Source organism: Hyla sarda, chromosome 5, assembly GCF_029499605.1.
Source record: "Hyla sarda isolate aHylSar1 chromosome 5, aHylSar1.hap1, whole genome shotgun sequence".
Classification (NCBI taxonomy): Eukaryota; Metazoa; Chordata; class Amphibia; order Anura; family Hylidae; genus Hyla; species Hyla sarda.
The window spans coordinates 245,126,919-245,148,411 of NC_079193.1; the positions used below are offsets into that span (position 1 = coordinate 245,126,919).

Genomic DNA, 21,493 nt, shown 5'->3' on the forward strand with positions numbered 1-21,493 from the left:
TCTTCTGGTTTCTAAGCTAGATAAACCTGCCAGCAGACCAGATACTCACCCAGGTCGAAGAATTATCAGTCCAGACTTTGCAGAGTTCATCAAAACCAGAGTAAAAGCACCAGTGAAGCCTAGGGATCTTACTGTACGTGTGCTTCCATGATTCTGATGCTGAAAGCAATGGGATATGATGCTGAAGATGTCTCTTACCTTAGTGTTGTATAAAAATGTGTTTACTTCTGTGTTGTTTTTGTGTTCTTCAAGATCAAAATCTATACTTTCATACAGTTTATTCTCTTCTTCGGTTAATGGGGCAACATCATCATAAATCCCAGGGACAAGGATGTGTCCAGATGTATCTACAAGGCTGGCTGTATCCAGAAAATAAAAAGATAATTATAAAAAAGTTATCACTTTAGTACAAACAGCCCTCATACACATGATTCTGAGTGTTTTAGCCCATAAATGGTGCACAATACAGAACTATATTGTGCACCAAACTAAGAGATTCCTGAAAACAGTGGAGATTCTATATTGTCATGTTTACCCATAGAAGCACCAAAACATGGGGGAGATTTATCAAAACCTGGGCAGTTGTCCATAGCAACCAATCAGATTGCTTCTTTCATTTTAAAAATGAAAGAAGCAATATGTTTGGTTGCCATGGGCAACTGCATTACTGTTCCTCTGCACAGGTTTTTATAAAACTTCCTCAGTATGTCTAGATATAAAACATTAGTATTAAAACTGTAAATTAACGACAATGAGGACTGCATATACTATGTACAAATCGTACACATCTTACTATACTATGTACAGACCACACAGACTGCTGGTTACTACAAAGTGGGTACTATCCATCACATTGCTATATACTATACAGTTTAAGTAAATGTAAATCTTATAGACTTATAATGTAAGTTTAGTTTGTCTCACTTAGCAAGCTCTTCTCGGTCATGATCTGAACACTCAGACTTCAACTGATCAAAACATTTAATGTTTCTCTACAAAATTGCAAAAGTTTTTTAAACTTATGGTTGTAGAACACATATGCAATTTTTTGCACCATTATGGTGCTATATTACCATTTAAAACCACCACATAATGTGGTTTTTCCTTCCCCTTTCTAAAAATCTGTTAAACATATTGTAAAATGAGTTTAAAAGGAACCTGCCATCACTTTAATGCTGGCTGAACCACCAGTCATCGGGCTGGCAACCAGTGGCTGATCCCTGCCCCACTAGCCTTAGATTGAAATATCTCTTTCTCTGTAAGGGTCTATTCACACAGGTATAATTTCCACTTGTGGAATTCCGCTAGTAAATTCCACCTCAAATGAAAGCCCAATAGACTTTTATGAAATTCCACACTTCTGAATTTCCGCATGCAGAATTTCCGCATGAATTCCGCACAAAATCTGCACAAGCCAGAAACTACCCAAGGAAGCGGAAGCAGAATTGGTGCGGAAATTCCGCCCATGTGAATAGACCCTAACTATCAATCAAAGCTGATGGGGCAGGCAGAAACCACTGGGAACTGCCCTGATGATTTGTGGTTCAGGCAGCATGAGAGTGATTTTAACAACAAAAACAACAAAGACGTGGCCTCAAATGGCAGGAGGTGCTCAACCCCTAATGAAGTTGTGCATATATATATTGGGGGAGCAGATCCTACACTTGTGGTCCATTGCTAGGGGCGATCCTCAGCATAAAATGCATACAATGGAGGATTCCTGCAGCTTACCACAAATACCACAATGGCATACTACACCAGATAAAAAGGTGTGGATGTATAACACTTAGAATAATACAAAACAGGAATTTAGGTGCACTACTGTGGTAGATGTAAACAATGACATTGGCTAACCCTCAAAACTGATGTTAAAATTGAGACATTAGCCAGTATATCCTTAGATGAAGGAAATATCTGAGCCCGCACACCAACGCCAAGGTTTCTCAAGTGGCGCGGGACCTAACACTAAACCTACCTGTGCCGTATGGGCAAAACCAGGGGCCAGTGGGCAATTATGGCAGGATTAAGTCCGGCTCACAGACTGCTCCTGGGTTACCTCCAGTGTGGCTAGGCACACATACAATGGGAGGGGGAGAAAGGCTATAAGCCCCACCCAATTGGCTGATATGTTGCCGGCCTCACAGGTGCAAATTAATGCTACCTATAGTGATGATACAGGCGCATTTGTATTAATTTTAACAACAAAAACAACAATAACGTGGCCTCAAATGGCAGGAGGTGCTCAAACCCTAATGAAGTTGTGCATATATATTGGGGGAGCAGATCCTACACTTGTGGTCCGTTGCTAGGGTGATCTCAGCATAAAATGCATACAATGGAGGATTCCTGCAGCAGACCACAAGTACCACAATGGCATCCTACACCAGATAAAAAGGTGTGGATGTATAACACTTAGAATAATATATTACAGGAATTTAGGTGCACTACTGTAGTAGATGTAAACAATGACATTGGCTAACCCTCAACACTGAGACATTAGCCAGTATATCCTTAGATGAAGGACATACCTGAGCCCGCACATGCAAGGTTTCTCAAGTGGCACGGGACCTAACACTAAACCTACCTGTGCCGTATGGGCAAAACCAGGGGCCAGTGGTCAATTACGTCAGCATTAAGTCTGGCTCACAGACTGCTCCCGGGTTACCTCCAGTGTGGCTAGGCACACATACAATGGGAGGTGGGAAAAAGGCTATTAAAATTAATAGCGCCTGTATCATCACTATAGGTAGCATTAATTTGCACCTGTGAGGGCCGGCAACATATCAGCCAACTTGGGTGGGGTTTATAGCCTTTCTCTCCACCCCCCATTTTATGTGTGCCTAGCCACACTGGAGGTAACCCGAGAGCAGTCTGTGAGCCGGACTTAATGCTGCCATAATTTCCCACTGGCCCCTGGTTTTGCTTATCACGCACAGGTAGGTTTAGTGTTAGGTCCCGTGCCACTTGAGAAACCTTGGCGTTGGTGTGCAGGCTCAGGTATGTCCTTCATACAAGGATATACTGGCTAATGTCTCAATTTTAACATCAGTGTTGAGGATTAGCCAATGTCATTGTTTACATCTACCACAGTAGTGCACCTAAATTCCTGTTTTGTATTATAGCATGAGAGTGATGACAGGTTCCCTTTAAAGGCAGTGCAAGTCTATTATAAATATTGTGCCCATCTCTTGTGCCAATTTCCTAACATCATGCTACTATTCTGACACTTTATTTGATAAATTATGACAAATTGTTGACAAATACTTGGAAAATAGTTGACAAATACTATAAACCAATAAGAAAGTAAGCTGAATAATATGCAGCAGAATAGAAGAGAATAGATTGTTACATTCATCATATATTACCTAAAAGATTTACCATGTCTCTCATTGATTCATGGATAATGCCTCCAAAAGTCCCGGAATGTAAATCCTTCTTTCCACTTTCCACCTAAGAATACATCACAAACAATACAAAATCTTGTTCTGAAGTTATATAATAAATGATAATATTTACTTTAGTTTTTTAGTATATCTAATATGCATTTATTCAGAGACAAGACTTCCTGTCTGTTTTTAATGAAATCACTATGGAAAACATATCAGATGCTAGCAGATTGCCTCCATTTCTCCCCTCCAAGTAGTAGCGGCTTTCCATTTTCTACTGAAAATGGTATTCAGAAAAAAACAATTCTATTACTTATTGAAATCTACAGTTGATACAGTATGGAATTTTCCTGGCCAGATTTGTACATCAGTGTTATACAAAAACAAGTGACAAGTTACTTGCTGGGCAAAAAAACTTTTTATTTATCTGCCTTAAAATGTACCGTATTTTTCGCCCTATAGGACGCACCGGCGTATAAGACGCACCCAATTTATAGATGCAAAATCTAAAAAAAAATAATAAAGATTTTGAACCCAATAGTGGTCTATAACCTGCGGGCCTCCAGATGTTTCAAAACTACAACTCCCAGCATGCCTGGACAGCCGTTGGCTGGCCGGGCATGCTGGGAGTTGTAGTTTTGCAACATCTGGAGGTCCGCAGATTGAAGACCACTGCATAGGAGGTAATACTCACGTGTCCCCGCCGCTCCGGACCCGTCACCGCTGCCCTGGATGTCGCTCCATCGCTGTCGCCGTGTCCCCGTCGCTCCGGAACGTCTCTGCTGCCGGCCGGGTATCCTCGCTCTCCGTCGCCGCCATCACGTCGTTACGCACGCCGACACACGTACTCGACAACGTGATGACGAGGAAGGAGAGCGCCGGCATACAGGGGATCCCTGAACGGAGAAGACACCGAGGAGGCAGGTAAGGTCCCTCCCGGTGTCCTGTAAGCACTAACCCGGCTATTCAGTCGGGCTGTTCGTGACCCCGAACAGCCGGGTTAGTGTCACTTTCCCTTCAGACGCGGCGGTCAGCTTTGATCGCCACGTCTGAAGGGTTAATACAGGGCATCGCCGCGATCGGTGGTGTCCTGTATTAGCTGCTGGTCCCGGCCGTTGATGGCCGCAGGGACCGCCACGATAGGGGTGTATTCGCCATATAAGACGCACCGACTTTCCCCCCAGTTTTTGGGAAGAAAAAGTGCGTCTTATACGGCAAAAAATACGGTAATGTTTATTTCACTATTTTAAAATAGTTCATATATTTAGTAATTGTGCAGAAGTTAAAAGCACAAATTTAGCCATAATCCAGCATCAAAATTATTTGTTGCCAACTTTATATTTATTTACTTTAGTTTTTTCCATTCATTATGTTCATAAGTCATATGCTGGTATTAAATTCCCAAGATACACACACAGTAGCAACAGACAGAGAAGCACAATGCTAAAATACTAAACAGCTCAACTTGTTTCACCAGAGACTGGTGCCTTCGAGGGTTAAGAGGCTAATGAGTCTGCAGGTTGCACAGCCCTAAGACAGTCAAAATGAGGTGCTCTATGATGAGATATTTTAGAGCAAGGGGTCCATGTAGTGTTCTTGAACAGTAACCATCTAATATTTGTGTAAATCTATTTTGTGAAATTATGTTTAATAATTACCTCCACAAAGAAATATGCATTTCCTCTTGTTCCATATGTAAGTGCAGGTTTCCGGCTAAGCCATACATTATCAGAAATAACGATATAGTCGACATCTGAAAAGAACGCCTCATTTCCTTTAAGTAGCTCCTCTAAACCAGGAGAACCTGTTTCCTCTACTCCTTCTATGATGAACTTCAAATTTACAGGGATATCCTAAAGTAATACAACAATACATATATATATATAAATATAAATATATATATATATATATATATATATATATATATATATGTAATAATGGAATAAAAAATAATTCAGAAAGGAACAGTTATATGAATAGCCATTTCGTAAGACAAAAAACATGCATATATCCCAACTTTCAAATTCCTCAGACACCTCTGCCATCAGCTAATCTCCAGTTGGAATTGTTTCCCTAACATGTGCTTAAGGAGTGAGTGGGGACACCCCTATACACATGTGTTATTTGCCTGATCCTGCCTGTGTTTCTCTAAAATTGATGGACAATACACATGTGGGGAGAATTTACCAAAATTGTAATGCCAGTTTGCATTAAAATGTCACAAATATTTGTGCAAGCCCTGTTTTCACAAAAATATGTCATTGTTTACCTTTTATGTTTCCTTCATCACTATTTAGAAATTGGGCAGGTATAGTATGAAAGGGTGGGGCCTCACAAACCTACCCCATTTACTATATTTTCTGGCAGAAAACTGGCAAAAATTGTAGCTGTAATTTACACCAGTTCCTAGCTGGCATTGTGCACCTCTTAATAAATTAGGAGCAACTACAGTGCAGATTAGCTAAAGACTGGCATGAAAAACATGGTCTTTATTAAAGGGGTATTCCACTGGCCCAGCATCCGGAACATTTTGTTCTAAACGCTGGGTGTGGGCTGCGGGGGTCGTGACATCACGGCCACACCCCTTGTGATGTCTCACCACACCCCCTCAATGCAAGTCTATGGGAGGGGGTGTGATGTGACATCACAAGAGGTGTGGCCGTGATGTCACGACCCTTGCAGCCCGCACCAAGCGCTTGGAACAAAATGCAGGGCCAGTGGAGTACCCCTTTAAGTCTGGCCCTTTATGTACGGTTGCCACAAGCTGGCTTGAACTGTTAGCCAAACATCAAATAGCACTCTGGTGAGTGCCACTCTTTTCTATTGAGATGTTTTTAATGGACTGATCTAGAGTTTATGCTCCACATATAGTGGTTCATTTATTAACTAAGCAAACGTGTTAGCATTGCTGGTGACCATCTTTAAAAGGACTTTATAATATTTAGTAAATAGTGGTGAAAATCAATAGAAAGAAACATATTAATCAAACTTACTTCATAATGTAGACTCACAATTAAAATATCTTAAAATAATGTTTCCTTTGCAAAGATTTTAAATAATTTGTACCTTTTTCAGGGCTATATATGAGTCTATAGCATGTATCCAGGCTAGAACAGGGCCTTTGTTGTCTGTTGCTCCTCGTCCATACAAGTTTCCTTCAAAAGATTTTGAGATATGCAAGCAAATAATATTACATTATATGGTTATATATATTCAAGCACTATAAAAATGGGTGACAAGAGTTGACACTTGAAAAAATTCTAACCATTAACTTCAGTCAAAGTGTAAGGATCAGTCTTCCATCCATCTGCCTTCTTTGCAGGCTGAACGTCCACATGTCCGTAAAAACAAACAGTTGCCTTATTGGTGTCATTTCCCAACTCAGCCAGAATTGCTGGAGGAAACTGGATTGTTTGTCCACCATGAAGCTAAGAGTTAACATTAAAGTTAATATTTAATAAGTGTAGTCACACATTGTCTTACTTAATCAACTTTCAGTTTGCACTTAGGTCAAGTACTGGAAGAAATAGACACTTGCCATCTAATACGATATATGTGTTTCTGCAATATGACTACTTAGATAAACCAATACCAAGGTTCAGTTTATTCTCAAGTGATGGGCTTTTATAGTCTACTGGCTTAAATATTGTCTATCTGACTTTAAGTTGTAATGGATCCCTACAAGCTGAACAAATTGTCCACTGCTGCCAGACAACCATAGCAAAAATTTTCACTGGTGCCAATATAAATCTAATCATAGAGACAAAACAAAGTTAGCCCATAAAGGGCTTATCCGGCCAAAAAGCAGCACCCGCATTCTCTGTGGGGCTGCATCTCCAGTCTCTGAAAGCTCTTTGTTTCTGGGACTGGAGACGTGGCGCCCCCTCCCATAGACATGAATAGAGGGAGCATGGTGTGACGTCACGAGGGAGCATGGCGTTACATCACATCTCCAGTTCTGGATGGAAGAGCTTTCCGAGACTGGAGATGCAGCCCTGCATAAAAAGCATTGCTGTATGGAGATCGTAGGGGTCCCAGTGGTGGGCCCTCCGCGATCAGACATTTTATACCCTCTCCTTTGGACTTCAGTGGAGGTTGCAAAATTTAAAGCCAGTATTTTTATTATTAATTTTGATTAAATATTCTGTATATTCATTCAGAATTTCACTCATCATAACCTCAAATAAAGGCATTAGGACCATAACTACTTCATAGACGTCTATTTTAATACTTACAGTCTCAAATCCCATGTCTACTAGCTGCACAGCCGCCCCTAAAGTGCGAATCCTTTCAGCAGTCATTTGGACCATTCTAATTAATTCTTCACGTAATTGTGGATCACTGGAATCACTAGGAACAGCCAACCAGTCTTTAAGATTCTGTGTGAAGATAATTGTTTACAATGCATACTATGCACATAAGGTCCAACACATACTAAATGAATTAAGCAACTCAGTACTGGACCTAGAGGGACAAGGATAATTTAAATGTTTTTGTATAGCTCATTTGTAAGCGATTTCAGACCCAGCCAACCATTAATCATGGATTAGTCACCTAAGGCATCATATACAAGACCATATCATGACTACATTTTGTATAAAGTCATAATGGGGCACTCACCGAGATGCATTAGGCATCCTTGGAGCTTGTTATGTCTCTGGGGAAATACAGATCTGAAAAAATATGTCCCACATATGACACAGAGTATGATATGTTGTTTCACAAAGTCTTTGGGTGCCTCTGTAGCACAGTGTACAAACCTGCTGGGCTGTTGTGTAGTTTTCCCAGTTGCTGCATAAAATGTATTATGTTGTGCACGCCACTTTATAAATTTATACAAATTACAGGAAGCCCCTGGATAGTAAAAAAAAAAGGGGTAAAAAGCTCACGCACATTCCTATGCCAGCTGGTTACTGATTACATTTGTGCAAATAAAAAATAAAATAAAAATAATAATGATAATAATTTTTGCTTAAGTGCTAAATTCAGTGCACCAGAGAACCTGTTTACTACACACTCTGAAAGCGCACAACAAGAAAAATGACTAAGCCTGTACAGACAACACAAAAATAGCACAGAATTAGATAATTTTGGCACAAGTCAATAATGCGTAAAATAAAAATACACTGGGCCTCATTTACTGGGTCGCATGTGTCGTGCGATTTTTTTTCCCAATAAAAAATCCCAAAAAACCTTACTAACTCTCTACATTACTAAAAAAAAAAAAAAAACTACAAACGGTGTGGCCATCAGGTAAAAGAGGCATGTCTCAAAATACCCTACATTTTCGAAAGAAACAAATTTAATAATGTTTTCACAGGAAATATGGTGGATTTGAGTCTGAATAACCTGACAGCTCACAGCAAAAGAGCAAACTGGAGGGAAAATGGCGAAATGCAAGGTACAATATTAAATACCATGGAAAAATACCTGTCGGAAACAAATACCCACAAAGAAAACTACCCTCCACTCTTCGTAAATGAGGGCCACTGTGAGCTCAACTGTGCAGATGCACGCCAGTTGATGAATGCACCCCCATATAGTTCTAACCTCATGCCACATGGCCCAGGTCTTTTTCTTTGTTTTGGGGCCCAACACATCACATTGAGGCTCAACTAATCACCAGCCTTAGGCTAGGATTCTACTTGGAAAACGCCAGAAAAAAGCCAGTGCAATCTCCGGTGTCTGACGTTTTTTCTGGCATTTGTGCATTTGAGTTGAAATTGTATTTTGTCCCCTTTGGTGTTTTTTTTCAAAATGTGTTGGGTACCAAAAAAAATAAAATAAAAAAAGGATGCAGTAGGGATGGGAAAAAATTTATTTAAGGACATTTTTATTTTTTATAATGAACTTTTAATACATTTTAAAAACTTTTTTTTTTTTTTAGGTAGTACTACTACTATCAGCATGGAACACACTGTTCCATGATGGGAGTAGTAGTACCTGTACTAATAGACATACCGCCCCAGGTGTCAATCCTGACACCGATGCGATTGTCCATAATAGAGATGCAGAGCAGCTCTATACAGCGCTCGCATCTCTGCACTATACTCCGGCCAGTGATGTGAATAGAACAGCGCTCATTCATATTTTCCGCACAGAGTGGGGATTGGCCGGATTGTGGCAGCAAATCCCCGCTCTCAGCGGTAAATATGAATGAGCGATGTTCTATTCACATCACTGGCCAGAGTACAGAGCACAGGAGAAAGCCGCTCCGCATCTTTGCAATATAAAGGACGATCGCATCGGGTGTCAGGAGTGACACTTGCTGTGATCTGTCCTTAACTGCAGGTACTACTACTCCCATCATGGAGCACACTCTGCTCCATGTTGGGAGTAGTACTACCTGCAGTTAAGGAAAGATCACAGCGGATGCCACCCCTGACACCTGCTGTGATCCTCCTGTATAATGTATAGATGCGGGCGGCCACTCTTCTATGGTCACCTGCACTGACGTATATATACACATATTCATATTTCCCACAGAGAGCTGTGTTTGGCTGGAACCATCTGGCCAATCACAGATCTTTGCAGGAAATATGAATGTGTGTATATATACGGCAGTGCAGGGGACCATAGAAGAGCAGCCAGCAGCATCTATACATTATACAGGAGGATCGCAACGGAACCCAGGGCGAACTGTCAATTAGTACAGGTACAGCAGTGTGTTCCATGCTGGGAGTAGTAGTACTACCTAAAAAATAAAGAAAAAAGTGAAAAACACACACACACTACATTTTTATTATTGTCGGCTATATTTTTAGTCCCCTTCCCAATCACAAAAAATTGATCCCTGTTTAAAAATTAATAAAAAAGTTGTTATAAAAAAGATACATTTCCTTAAATACAATTTTTTCCATCACTACTGTATCATTTTTGCTATTTTTTTTAATGATACTCTACAAAATTTTATTAAAAAAGGTATCTCCAAAAAAGAATAAAAACTGCCTGCAAAAACGCCAAAGTTAAAATCCACATGGCGTTTTTCTTGGCGTTTTTACTCCCATAGACTACTTTGGGGAAAAACCCCACGATTTCAGGGGAAAAAACGCCATAGGCTCAACATGCTGCGAATCTGCAAAACCACCAAGGAGCTGAAAAATGCCAAAAAAGAGTGATAAAACACCAGAAGGATAAAAAATTCATAAAAAACTCCAAACTGACAAACACCAAGTGGAAAAAGAATTTTGCAATTTCTCATTGATTTACAGCTAACATCTAGCCGCAGCGTTTTTTGGCCCAAAAAATGCCATGTGTCAGAATTGGCGTTCCCCCCCCCCAAAAAAAACCAAGTGGAATTCCAGCCTTAGAGATAACTTGCTTTGGCTGGCCAGTTACATGACACTGCCACTCAGCCTATCATCTCTGCAGCCAGCAATTAGCTGCGCCGAAGTGTGACAAGTCGTGCCCCAAAACCACAAAGAAAACCGGGGCAGAGGATGGGAGATCACTATCAGCAGCACCAGGGAAGTGACAGGAGGTTAAATTTCAGCCCAGGCATATAGGATAAATAGATATGGAAACAACTAAGTGAGCATGTTTGAAATAAATTCAGTTAACCATAAGTACTCTTTACAACTCATCTTACCTCTAAAAAGACCATATAAATAGTTGTTTAGAGCCATGTATATCTTGCGTAACTAAAACTTTAGTCTTAATATATGTAGCGATACTGTTTAAAGTGGGATTTTTTTTTTTCCAGAGCTATTTATTTATAGGTAACAGTTCATTTTAAACATCCATGTAGCCAGTGTGAACCAACATCAAAAAGCTAATTTTCCCCATATGAACATTAATTAATATAATTAAATCAACCAGTGGCATTAAGTTAAACAAATTTGTAAATGACTAATATTTAAAAATCTTAATCCTTCCAATACTTATCTGCTGCTGTATGCGCTAGAGGAAGTTGTGAAGGTCTTTTCAATCAGTGCTCTCTGCTGCCACCTCTGTCGGTGTCAGGAACTGTCCAGAGCAGGAGACGTTTGCTATGGGGATTTTCTTCTACTCTGAACAGTTCCTGACATGGACAGAGGTGTCAGTAGAGAGCACTCTGGTCAGATTGAAAAGAACTTCACAACTTCCTCTGGAGCATACAGCAGCTGATAAGTTCTGGAATGATTAAGATTTTTTTTTATAGAAGTAATCTACAAATCTCTTTAACTTTCTGGAGACAGCTGATTTGAAAAACATTATTTTCCACCCGAGTACCCCTTTAAAGAGGTTGTACAGGATTGGAAAAAAGCATGGTTGCTTTCCAAAACAGTGCTAATGCTCTTCACAGGTTGTCGGTGGTATTGCAGCTCAGCTTAAATGTGTTCAATAGAGCGGAGCTTTAATACCAGATACAACCTATTGAAAAGTATGGCATTATTTCTTAAAGAAAGCAGTCATTGTTTTGCTAATCCTTTTTCTGTCCCTTTAAATAGCACAAACATCTACTTGGCTTTACACTAAAGCTCCCTATCTTATCAAGGTTATTAATGAACACCATTGAATAAAGCTTCTTGAGCACCCATACTGCATTGGTCCTAGGGTCCTCAATACCCCATTATAATCTCCTACTCTTGTATCAATAGCATATACTGGTCACACACATTTCCTTGGTACATATGTATAGCATCTAACAGGCAGCATTCATCCTTTTATTATAATAACGTCCATTTCACTTTACCTGAACGAAATCATCTTGGTGTGTGTCAATGTAATGGAAAAGATCTTCTACCAATTTTTCAGAAGCATTGGCTCCAAACGGCAGCATGATGAGCTGAAGGATGAGGATCTGCAAATAATACGTAATACGTTTCGTAAGATTACATCTGAAAAGATCAAGCGTTCTGCATGTGGTAAGGGTACTGTATACGAAGAAGAAAAGTCAGGTCAGATGATTAGAACTTTGCTTTGTGTGCAGTGTATGTCAGCTGAAAAAACAGCCCTTTGTTCCGTCCGCCAGATGATTGCATAATGTCATGGTTCCCTTGAGGCTTACCACAAACATACAAAACATGAGCTGCACTGGTATTACACTGCTGATTATCATATGAAGAAAGCCTTTCTAAACCTGTTTTACCTCTTACATTGCCGTTTCTTGTCTCATATTGTGCAATAACAACTCTGCTTTACAATCTTTTTTTTTTTTTTTTCCAGTCAGCAATGCCATTTATTATACCAGTCATATGGTGAAAAAAAAGAAAGTAGCCCAATGAAGATTCTGTAACAGGGCACCTAAACTTGTATCATTACACTGGTGTCTTTTTCTGTGGCAGAGGGGCATTTGGGCCCTGCAACTGCTACCTCTGCATCCTCTAAAATTAGATGTTCAAATCTAGTTCAGAAATATGTAGTAAATGGAGGAGAACCCCTTCAAAATATATTGGTGTGGACAGATATGCCTATTATTGTGCCCATAAACCAGTCTTATATACAATGAGACATTTACTAGCATATACGTTGCACATATGACAACATCAGATTCCACCGAAGTGTACATAGAATGCATTTACTCCAATGGGTTATTGGTTGTAGTGGAACTTAAAATTTAATGGGGAATATCAGTTATATTTTTGTATTGGCCATGTTAATACAAATAAATGAGCCCAATTGTTTAACCCTTTAGGGACATTTTGTTCCGAACGCTTGGAGCGGACGGCCGTGATCGTGATGTCACAGCCACGGCGCCCTTAATGCAAGTCTATGGGAGATGGTGTGACAGCCGCCACGCCCCCTCCCATAGACTTGTATAGGTGTGATGCCACAAGGGGTGTGGCCATGACGTCACAACCACGGCTGCCGGCACCCAGCATTCTAAACGAACGCTGGGTGCTGCAAAGAGTTTGCGGGGGGTCTGAGCGGCGGGACCTCCGCGATCAGACATATTATCCCCTATCCTTTTTCGTCCTCACATTCTAAGAATCATAACTCTTTTATCATCCACAGACTCATATGAGGGCTTGTTTTTTGCGCGACCAATTATCCTTTGTAATGGTATCACTCATTTTACCATAAAATGTATGATGCAACCAAATTTTTTTTATTTGTGTGGGGAAATTGAAAAGAAAACAGCAATTTTGCTAATTTTCGAAGGTTACGTTTTCACTCTGTATACTTTATGGTACATATGACATGTTTTCTTTATTCTGTGGGTCAATACAATTAATATAAGACTCATGATTATATACTTTTCTATTATTGTATCGCTTTAAAAAAAAATTCAAACTATTTTTACAAAATTTGTATGTTTAAAATCACTCTATTTTTACCATCTATAACTTTCTCATTTTTCTGTATATGGGGCCATATGAGGCAAATTTTTTGCATTGTGATCTGTAGTTTTTATCAGTAACACTCTTGCGTATAAGTAACTTTGTAATTGCTTTTTATAAATTTTTTTAATGTGATGTGACAAAAAAGCAGCAATTTTTGAATTTTTTTTTATATTAACGCCTTTCATCGCATGGGATCATTAACCTGTTCAGGACCCATGACGTAACATTACGTCATGAATCCGCTCCCGATCTATAACGCGGGGCCACGGGACCCATGGCTAATAGCGAGCGACATTGATCGCGGTGCCGCGCGCTATTAACCCTTTAGACGCGGCATTCAAAGTTGAACGCCGCGTCTAAAGGGAAAGTGAAAGCATGCCGGTTAGCTCAGGGAGCTGTTCGGGATAGCCGCGGCAAAATTGCGGCATCCCGAACAGCTTACAAGACAGCTGGAGGATCCCTACCTGCCTCCTCGCTGTCCGATCGGCGAATGACTGCTCAGTGCCTGAGATCCAGGCATGAGCAGTCAAGTGGCAGAATCATCGATCACTGGTTTCCTATGAGAAACCAGTGATTAATGTAAAAGATCAGTGTGTGCAGTGTTATGGCCCCGTATGGGAGCTATAACATTGCAAAAAAAAAGTGAAAAAAATAGTGAATAAAGATCATTTAACCCCTCCCCTAATAAAAGTTTGAATCACCCACCCTTTACCATAAAAAAAAAACTGTGTAAATAAAAATAAACATATATGGTATCGCCGCGTGTGGAAATGTCCGAATTATAAAAATATATCGTTAATTAAACCACAGGGTCAATGGTGTGAGTGCAAAAAAATTCCAAAGTCCAAAATAGTGCATTTTTGGTCACTTTTTATATCATGAAAAAATAAGTCCTATCAATGCAAAAATGGTACCGCTAAAAACTTCAGATCACGGCACAAAAAATGAGCCCTCATACCGCCCCATACGCGGAAAAATATAAAAGTTATAGGGGTCAGAAGATGACAATTTTTAACATATTAATTTTCCTGCATGTAGTTATGATTTTCTCCAGAAGTACGACAAAATCAAACCTATATAAGTAGGGTATCATTTTTATTGTATGGACCTACAGAATAAAGATAAGGTATCATTTTTACCCAAAAATGTACTACGTAGAAACGGAAGCCCCCAAAACCAAAAAAATTGCGTTTTTTTCAATTTTGTCTCACAATGATTTTTTTTTCCATTTCGCTGTAGATTTTTTGGGCAAAATGACTGATGTCATTGCAAAGTAGAATTGGTGGTGCAAAAAATAAGCCATCATATGGATTTTTAGGTGCACAATTGAAAGAGTTATGATTATTTAAAGGCAAGGAGGAAAAAACGAAAATGCAAAAACGGAAAAACCCGGGTCCTTAAGGGGTTAACATTATATTTTGATAGTTCAGACATTTACGCAGGCGGCGATACCAAATGTATTTATTAATAATAGTTTTTTACGCTTTTTGGGATAAAATGGGAAAAAGTTGCCATACAAATTTGTATTGGGGGAGGGGCTTTTTCACATTTAAAAAAAAAAAAAATTTTTAAACTTTTTTTTTACACCTTTTATGTCCCCATAGGCATAGCACTGATAAGTATTATCGGCGATCTTCTTCTCTGGTCTGTTCGATGTTAGACCAGAGGAGTAGACCCGGTGATGATGGCCGGGGCAAGTAAGGGGACCTCCAGCCACCATATTGGATGATCAGATCCCCGCGACAGCGTCACGGGCAATCTGTTCATCCATTCAAACTATATCATTGCTGCAGATGCTGTGATTTATATTGATTATGGCATCTGAGGGGTTAATGGCGGACATCAGCGCGATAGCAGCCAGGACCTGCCATGCATGATGCGACCGCTCAGGACATAAATGTACGTCCGAGTGAGTTAAAAAGTTTGCAAGCAGAGGATGCCCAGGAAGGAAAAAAAAATCACACATTGCTAAAATCTGACCCATATACCCAGTACTTTAAAGGAAATGTATTACTTAAGTCTTTTTTGTTTCCCCTGATTAGACAGATACTGAAACACATTTTTTTTATTTCTAATCTGTTTTCTAATAAAAAAAAATTCCAATTATTTTATTTTATTTTATTAAATTTTGTGTAAATTTTGTGTAAATTATTATGGGCTACCATCTTGCATGAGCTGTTTTTAACAGGAATTTAGAGATATGCTTTACAGCAAGCCCCATGGACAATAGACTGAAGTTGTCCTATTAGCATAACTGGGAAATGTGTCTGTGTGTGTTAAGGGGCTTTTACAGAGGTCATTCCACATTGAGGGAGGGTTGAACCTTGAGCAACAGTTATTGTGTGTACCTCTGTTATCTATTAACTGGTGTCACCTTTCACTGTGCTCCTGCCTGTGTTAATAAGGAGGGCACTGCTGGAAAATGATCTGTCCAGAACATAAGGTCTCAGCCTAGTTTAAGGCATAGTAGGCAGAATGTAAACTGCAAGATTTCATGATTATTTAAAAATGCTAAATTAGAAATACATCACTTAAAAGAAATGGGTAACATTTAAACATTAGGCCATTTTCTGATGACATATTCTCTTTAAGGTGGCATTATATGGATTATTTTCCTATTAAATAAAATGAAAGCGTACCTGTCATTTCAGCAAACTTTTTATAGAGTAATAGTATGAGCAAATATAAGAAACTTTGTAATATATCTTATGAGACAAATGTGCCTATTTTACCTGTTATCAGGATTGAGTGCTAAAAATCTGATAAACCAAGTGATCCCTCAGGCATCAAATTAAAGGCAGGTAATACAAGCCTATGGAGGGAGGGAAGGAACTGGAAGGGAAATAGACCTGTGAACACAGCAGCATGGCAGAGAGACAGAGGTAATACAGACAGAGAGACCAGGGCTTTATTCAGGCTGTATAGTAAGTGTAAGGAGACATAAAAGTATAGGCTTCCCTTCTCACCAGTCTGCTGTGTATGGAATTTTGTCTCTGCCCAACAGCTCCAAAAAACTGCAAATTAAATCTGCTTGAAAAAATTATATACAAGGTATATAATGTCCAGAAATATTACTGGTACTCATGTACACACAGGGAGGTTTAGCTTGAAAATTCAACTGAAACGACAGGTACGCTTTAGGGAGACAAGAGGGGCAGTGAAAGCGATAGAAACACTGCTACACTGCTAGCTTACTTTCTCACCCTAAAGCTGTATTCACTGCTCAGAACAGTTTTCTAATGTCCTCTATACTTCTGCTACTTCTGAGGGTTTGCTTCAGAACGTCTCCAGTTATTAATGTGGCATGTCTGGACCTGTGTGGACAATGACTCGGACCGTACCAGGCAGCGGAGTCTAAGGTGCCTCTGGTTTTAACCAGAGCCCACCGCAAAGCGGGATGGACTTGCTGCGGCAGGTGGCACCCAGGTCGCTACCCCTGGCATGGCTCGACCACACAGGCAGCTGAGGAGATGCGAGGCACAAGAGGGATGAGGCAGCTCATAGTCTGGATAGCAGAAGGTCAGGGCAGGCGGCACAGTAGCATAGTTAAAGCGAAGCAGAAATTCAGTAGGCAGGCAGCAGAGGAGCAAAGTCAAGTCACAAGAGCAAGAGATCTGACACATGGCAAGGCAATACAATGGAATTCTTTTTCAAAGGCACAAGGCAACAAAGATTCGGCAGGGAACTACTGAGGAGGGTGGAGGAATTTATAAATGAGCCACAGGTGGATTACACTAATGAGCATACTGGCCTTTTAAATCTTAAAGCTCCAGCGCGCACGCCCTAGGGGACGGGGACACGCGCGTCGGAACAGAGAGGCAGGAGAAACACCCGGAGAGTGACAGACTGGGGCTTGCTTGTGGGCACATCCAGCGATGCGAGTCCCAGCCCCGTCAGCAGCAGAAGGTAAGGAGCCCAATGCGCTCACAGCCAGCGTGTGTGGCCGGAGAGCATAACGAAATAACAAACAAATCAGAGCATCTGACAAGAAGAGACACCAGGAGATTTCAAGGCCGGAAATAGTGATACTCTTCATGTACACACAGCAGCTGATCCTAAAAATTCATCTGAAATAACAGTTTAACTTTAAAATATACAGTTGCAAGAAAAAGTATGTGAACCCTTTGGAATTATATGGATTTCTGCACAAATTGGTCATAAAATGTGATCTGATCTTCATCGCGATGTGAGTCCCAGCCCTGTCGGCAGCAGAAGGTAAGGGGACCATGCGCTCACGGCCAGCGTGTGTGGCCGGAGAGCATAACGTAACATTACCCCCCCTTTGGTCTCCCTCTCCTTTTACGAGATAGAAAACTCCCGAATAGGTCACGGTCCAGGATATTCTCCTCAGGCTCCCAAGATCTCTCCTCAGGACCGTAGCCCTTCCAGTCGACCCAAATTTTTTTTTGCCTCTCACAGCTTTTGCAGCAAGAATCTGTTTAACTTTGTAGATGTCAGATGAGCCGGAGACAGGTGTGGGGACAAGATTCTTCTGAGAGAACGTGGAAGGAATTGGGAATATGTAACGTAGCAGGTAGATTGTGTTTGTAGGAGACAGGATTGATCTTTTGTATAATCTAGAAGGGACAAAGGTAGCGGAGAACGAGCTTGTAACAGGGGATCTTGAAGTGGATGTACTTGGATGAAAGCCACACCATGTCACTAGGAGAGAAGGACGGAGGAGGTCTTCTACCTTTATCCGCTTGCGTCTTCATGCGTAAAGAAGCCTGGGACAACAACTGTCGTGTCTGTTTCCAGATGGTGGAGAAGTCACGGACCAGCTCATCAACAGCAGGCACTCCGGAAAAGACTGGGAGAGAAAGAGGAGAGCGGAGTCCGTAGACAACAAAAAAGAGGAGAAGGTCGACCCAATCATCTTGGCGAGCTGAAACAAAATGCGGAAGATACAGTGGGGATCAAAAGTTTGGGCACCCCAGGTAAAAATTTGTATTAATGTGCATAAAGAAGCCAAGGTAAGATGGAAAAATCTCCAAAAGGCATCAAATTACAGATTAGACATTCTTATAATATGTCAACAAAAGTTATATTTTATTTCCATCATTTACACTTTCAAAATAACATCAAAACAGAGTGATCGTAAATTCAGGAGTTAGTCCGGCGCAGAGAGGAACCATCAGGGAGCCAGATATAATCAATGGATTTATTAGATGCAACGCGTTTCGCTGCGCATGCGCAGATTCATCAGGCCTGCTTAACAGTCCTTTTATGAATGTGGCACCCAAGCCAGGGCTTTTCCGGACAGTAGACTAAAGGCCACCTTAGTACGTTCCGTCGGAAACGGTTCAGACATGAGCTCCAGGTGCATGGAGCACTGTGTAACGATGCCTCTGCACGACTTGGAATCCCCCTCATACTTGGAAGGCAAAGGCAGGTGCAGCTGGGAGCCAGAAGACACTGCAGGAGCTGGAGGTGGGAGTGGGCCAGATTGTGGTACCTGCTGCTGTTGCAAGGCCAAAAGCTGTTGCATTATGGCTGAAAGTTGAGATAATTGCTGCACCTGTCAAGCCAACTGCCGCGACTGACATACCACAATGGAGGGAAGATCCGCGACTTCAGGCAGGGGTACCTCAGCAGGATCCATGGCCGGATCTTACTGTAACACTCACGTTTCTGAAGACAGGAACTCCAGTGGATGTGGATCCGCTGGACCTGTGTGGCAGATGATTCGGACTGAACCAGGGAGCGGCTCGACCGAACCCATGGCACGGCTCGACCGTACAGGCGGCTGAGGAGATGCGAGGCACAGGAGGGATAAGGCAGCTCGTAGTCTGGATAGCAGAAGGTCAGGGCAGGCAGCACAATAATGTAGTCAAAACGAAGCAGGAGTTCAGTAGGCAGGCGGCAGAGGAGCAAAGTCAAGTCACAAGAGCAAGAGATCTGATACACGGCAAGGCAATACAGAGGAACGCTTTCTCAAAGGCACAAGGCAACAAAGATCCGGCAGGGAACTGAGGAGGGTGGAGGAATTTATAAATGAGCCACAGGTGGATTACACTAATGAGCGTACTGGTCCTTTAAATCCTAAAGCTTCGGCACGCGTGCCGGAGCAGAGAGGCAGGAGAAACACCTGGAGAGTGACAGACTGGGGCTTGCATGTGGGCGCATCCAGCGATGCGAGTCCCAGCCCCGTCAGCAGCAGAAGGTAAGGGGACCATGCACTCACGGCCAGCGTGTGTGGCCGGAGCGCATAACATAACAACAAACAAATCAGAGCAACTGAGAAGAAGAGATGCCAGGAGATTTCAAGGCCAGAAATAGTGATACTCTTCATGTACGCACAGCAGCTGATCCTAACAATTCATCTGAAATAACAGTTAAACTTTAAAATATACAGTTGCAAGAAAAAGTATGTGAACCCTTTGGAATTATATGGATTTCTGAACAAATTGGTCATAAAATGTGATCTGATCTTCATCTAAGTCACAACAATAGACAATCACAGTCTGCCTAAACGAATAACACAAATAATTAAATCTTGCCATGTTTTTATTCAACATACCATGTAAACATTCACAGTACAGGTGGAAATAGTATGTGAACCCTTGGATTTTAAAAACTGGTTGAACCTCCTTTGGCAGCAATAAATTCAACCAAACTTTTCCTGTAGTTGCAGATCAGACGAGCACAACGGTCAGGAGTAATTTTTGACCATTCCTCTTTACAGAACAGTTTCAGTTCAGCAATATTCTTGGGATGTCTGGTATGAATCGCTTTCTTGAGGTCATGCCACAGCATCTCAATCGGGTTGAGGTCAGGACTCTGATTGGGCTGATCCAGAAGGCATATTTTCTTCTGTTTAAGCCATTCTGTTGTTGATTTACTTCTATGCTTTGGGTCATTGTCCTGTTGCAACACCCACCTTCTGTTGAGCTTCAGCTGGCGGACAGATGACCTTAAGTTCTCCTGCAAAATGTCTTGATAAACTTGGGCATTCATTTTTCCTTCGATGATAGCAATCCGTCCACGCCCTGATGCAGCAAAGCAGACCCAAACCATGATGCCCCCACCACCATACTCCACAGAATATTTTGCCAGTACTGCTGTGGAACATCCAGGTGCTCTTATGCAAACTATAAACATGCAGCAATGTTTATTTTTTTTTGACTGCAGTGGCTTCCTCTGTGGTATCCTCCCATGAAATCCATTCCTGTTTAGTGTTTTAGGTATCTAAATTCGCTAACAGGGATGTTAGCATATGCCAGAGACTTTTGTAAGTCTTTAGCAGACACTCTAGATTTCTTCTTCACCTCATTGAGCAGTCTGCGCTGTGCTCTTGCAGTCATCTTTACAGGATGTCCTCTCCTAGGGAGAGTAGCAGCAGTGCTGAACTTTCTCCATTTACAGACAATTTGTCTTACTGGGGATTGAAGAACAGCAAGGCTTTTGGAGATACTTTTATAACCCTTTCCAGTTTTATGCAAGTCAACAATTCTTAATCGTAGGTCTTCTGAGAGCTCTTTTGTGCAAGGCATCATTCACATCAGGCAATGCTTTTTGTGAAAAGCAAACCCAGAACTGGTGGGTGTTTTTTTATAGGGCAGGGCAGCTTTAACCAACACCTCCAATCTCATCTCATTGTCTCATTGATTGGACTCCAGTTGGATGACACTTCACTCCAATCAGCTCTTGAAGATGTCATTAGTCTAGGGGTTCACATACTTTTTCCACCTGCATTGTGAATGTTTACATGGTGTGTTCAATAAAAACATGGTAAGATTTAATTCTTTGTGTGTTATTAGTTTAAGCAGACTGTGATTGTCTATTGTGACTTAGATGAAGATCAGATCACATTTTATGACCAATTTGTGCAGAAATCCATAT

At 41.1% G+C, this 21,493-nt stretch overlaps 1 protein-coding gene across 2 annotated transcripts in view; it reads right to left on the bottom strand.

Moving 5' to 3' along the window:
- Positions 1-21,493, bottom strand: part of CNDP1 (carnosine dipeptidase 1) — a 49,162-nt gene that overhangs the window by 12,976 nt on the left and 14,693 nt on the right. For both annotated transcript variants that reach the window (XM_056521433.1, XM_056521434.1), the window contains 7 exons: positions 12,061-12,168; positions 7,622-7,765; positions 6,652-6,814; positions 6,453-6,541; positions 5,045-5,239; positions 3,366-3,450; positions 199-359 (listed from right to left, as the gene is read on the bottom strand). In XM_056521433.1, coding sequence (XP_056377408.1) covers positions 199-359; positions 3,366-3,450; positions 5,045-5,239; positions 6,453-6,541; positions 6,652-6,814; positions 7,622-7,765; positions 12,061-12,168 — 945 coding nt within the window. The remainder of the gene's footprint in view (positions 1-198; positions 360-3,365; positions 3,451-5,044; positions 5,240-6,452; positions 6,542-6,651; positions 6,815-7,621; positions 7,766-12,060; positions 12,169-21,493) is intronic.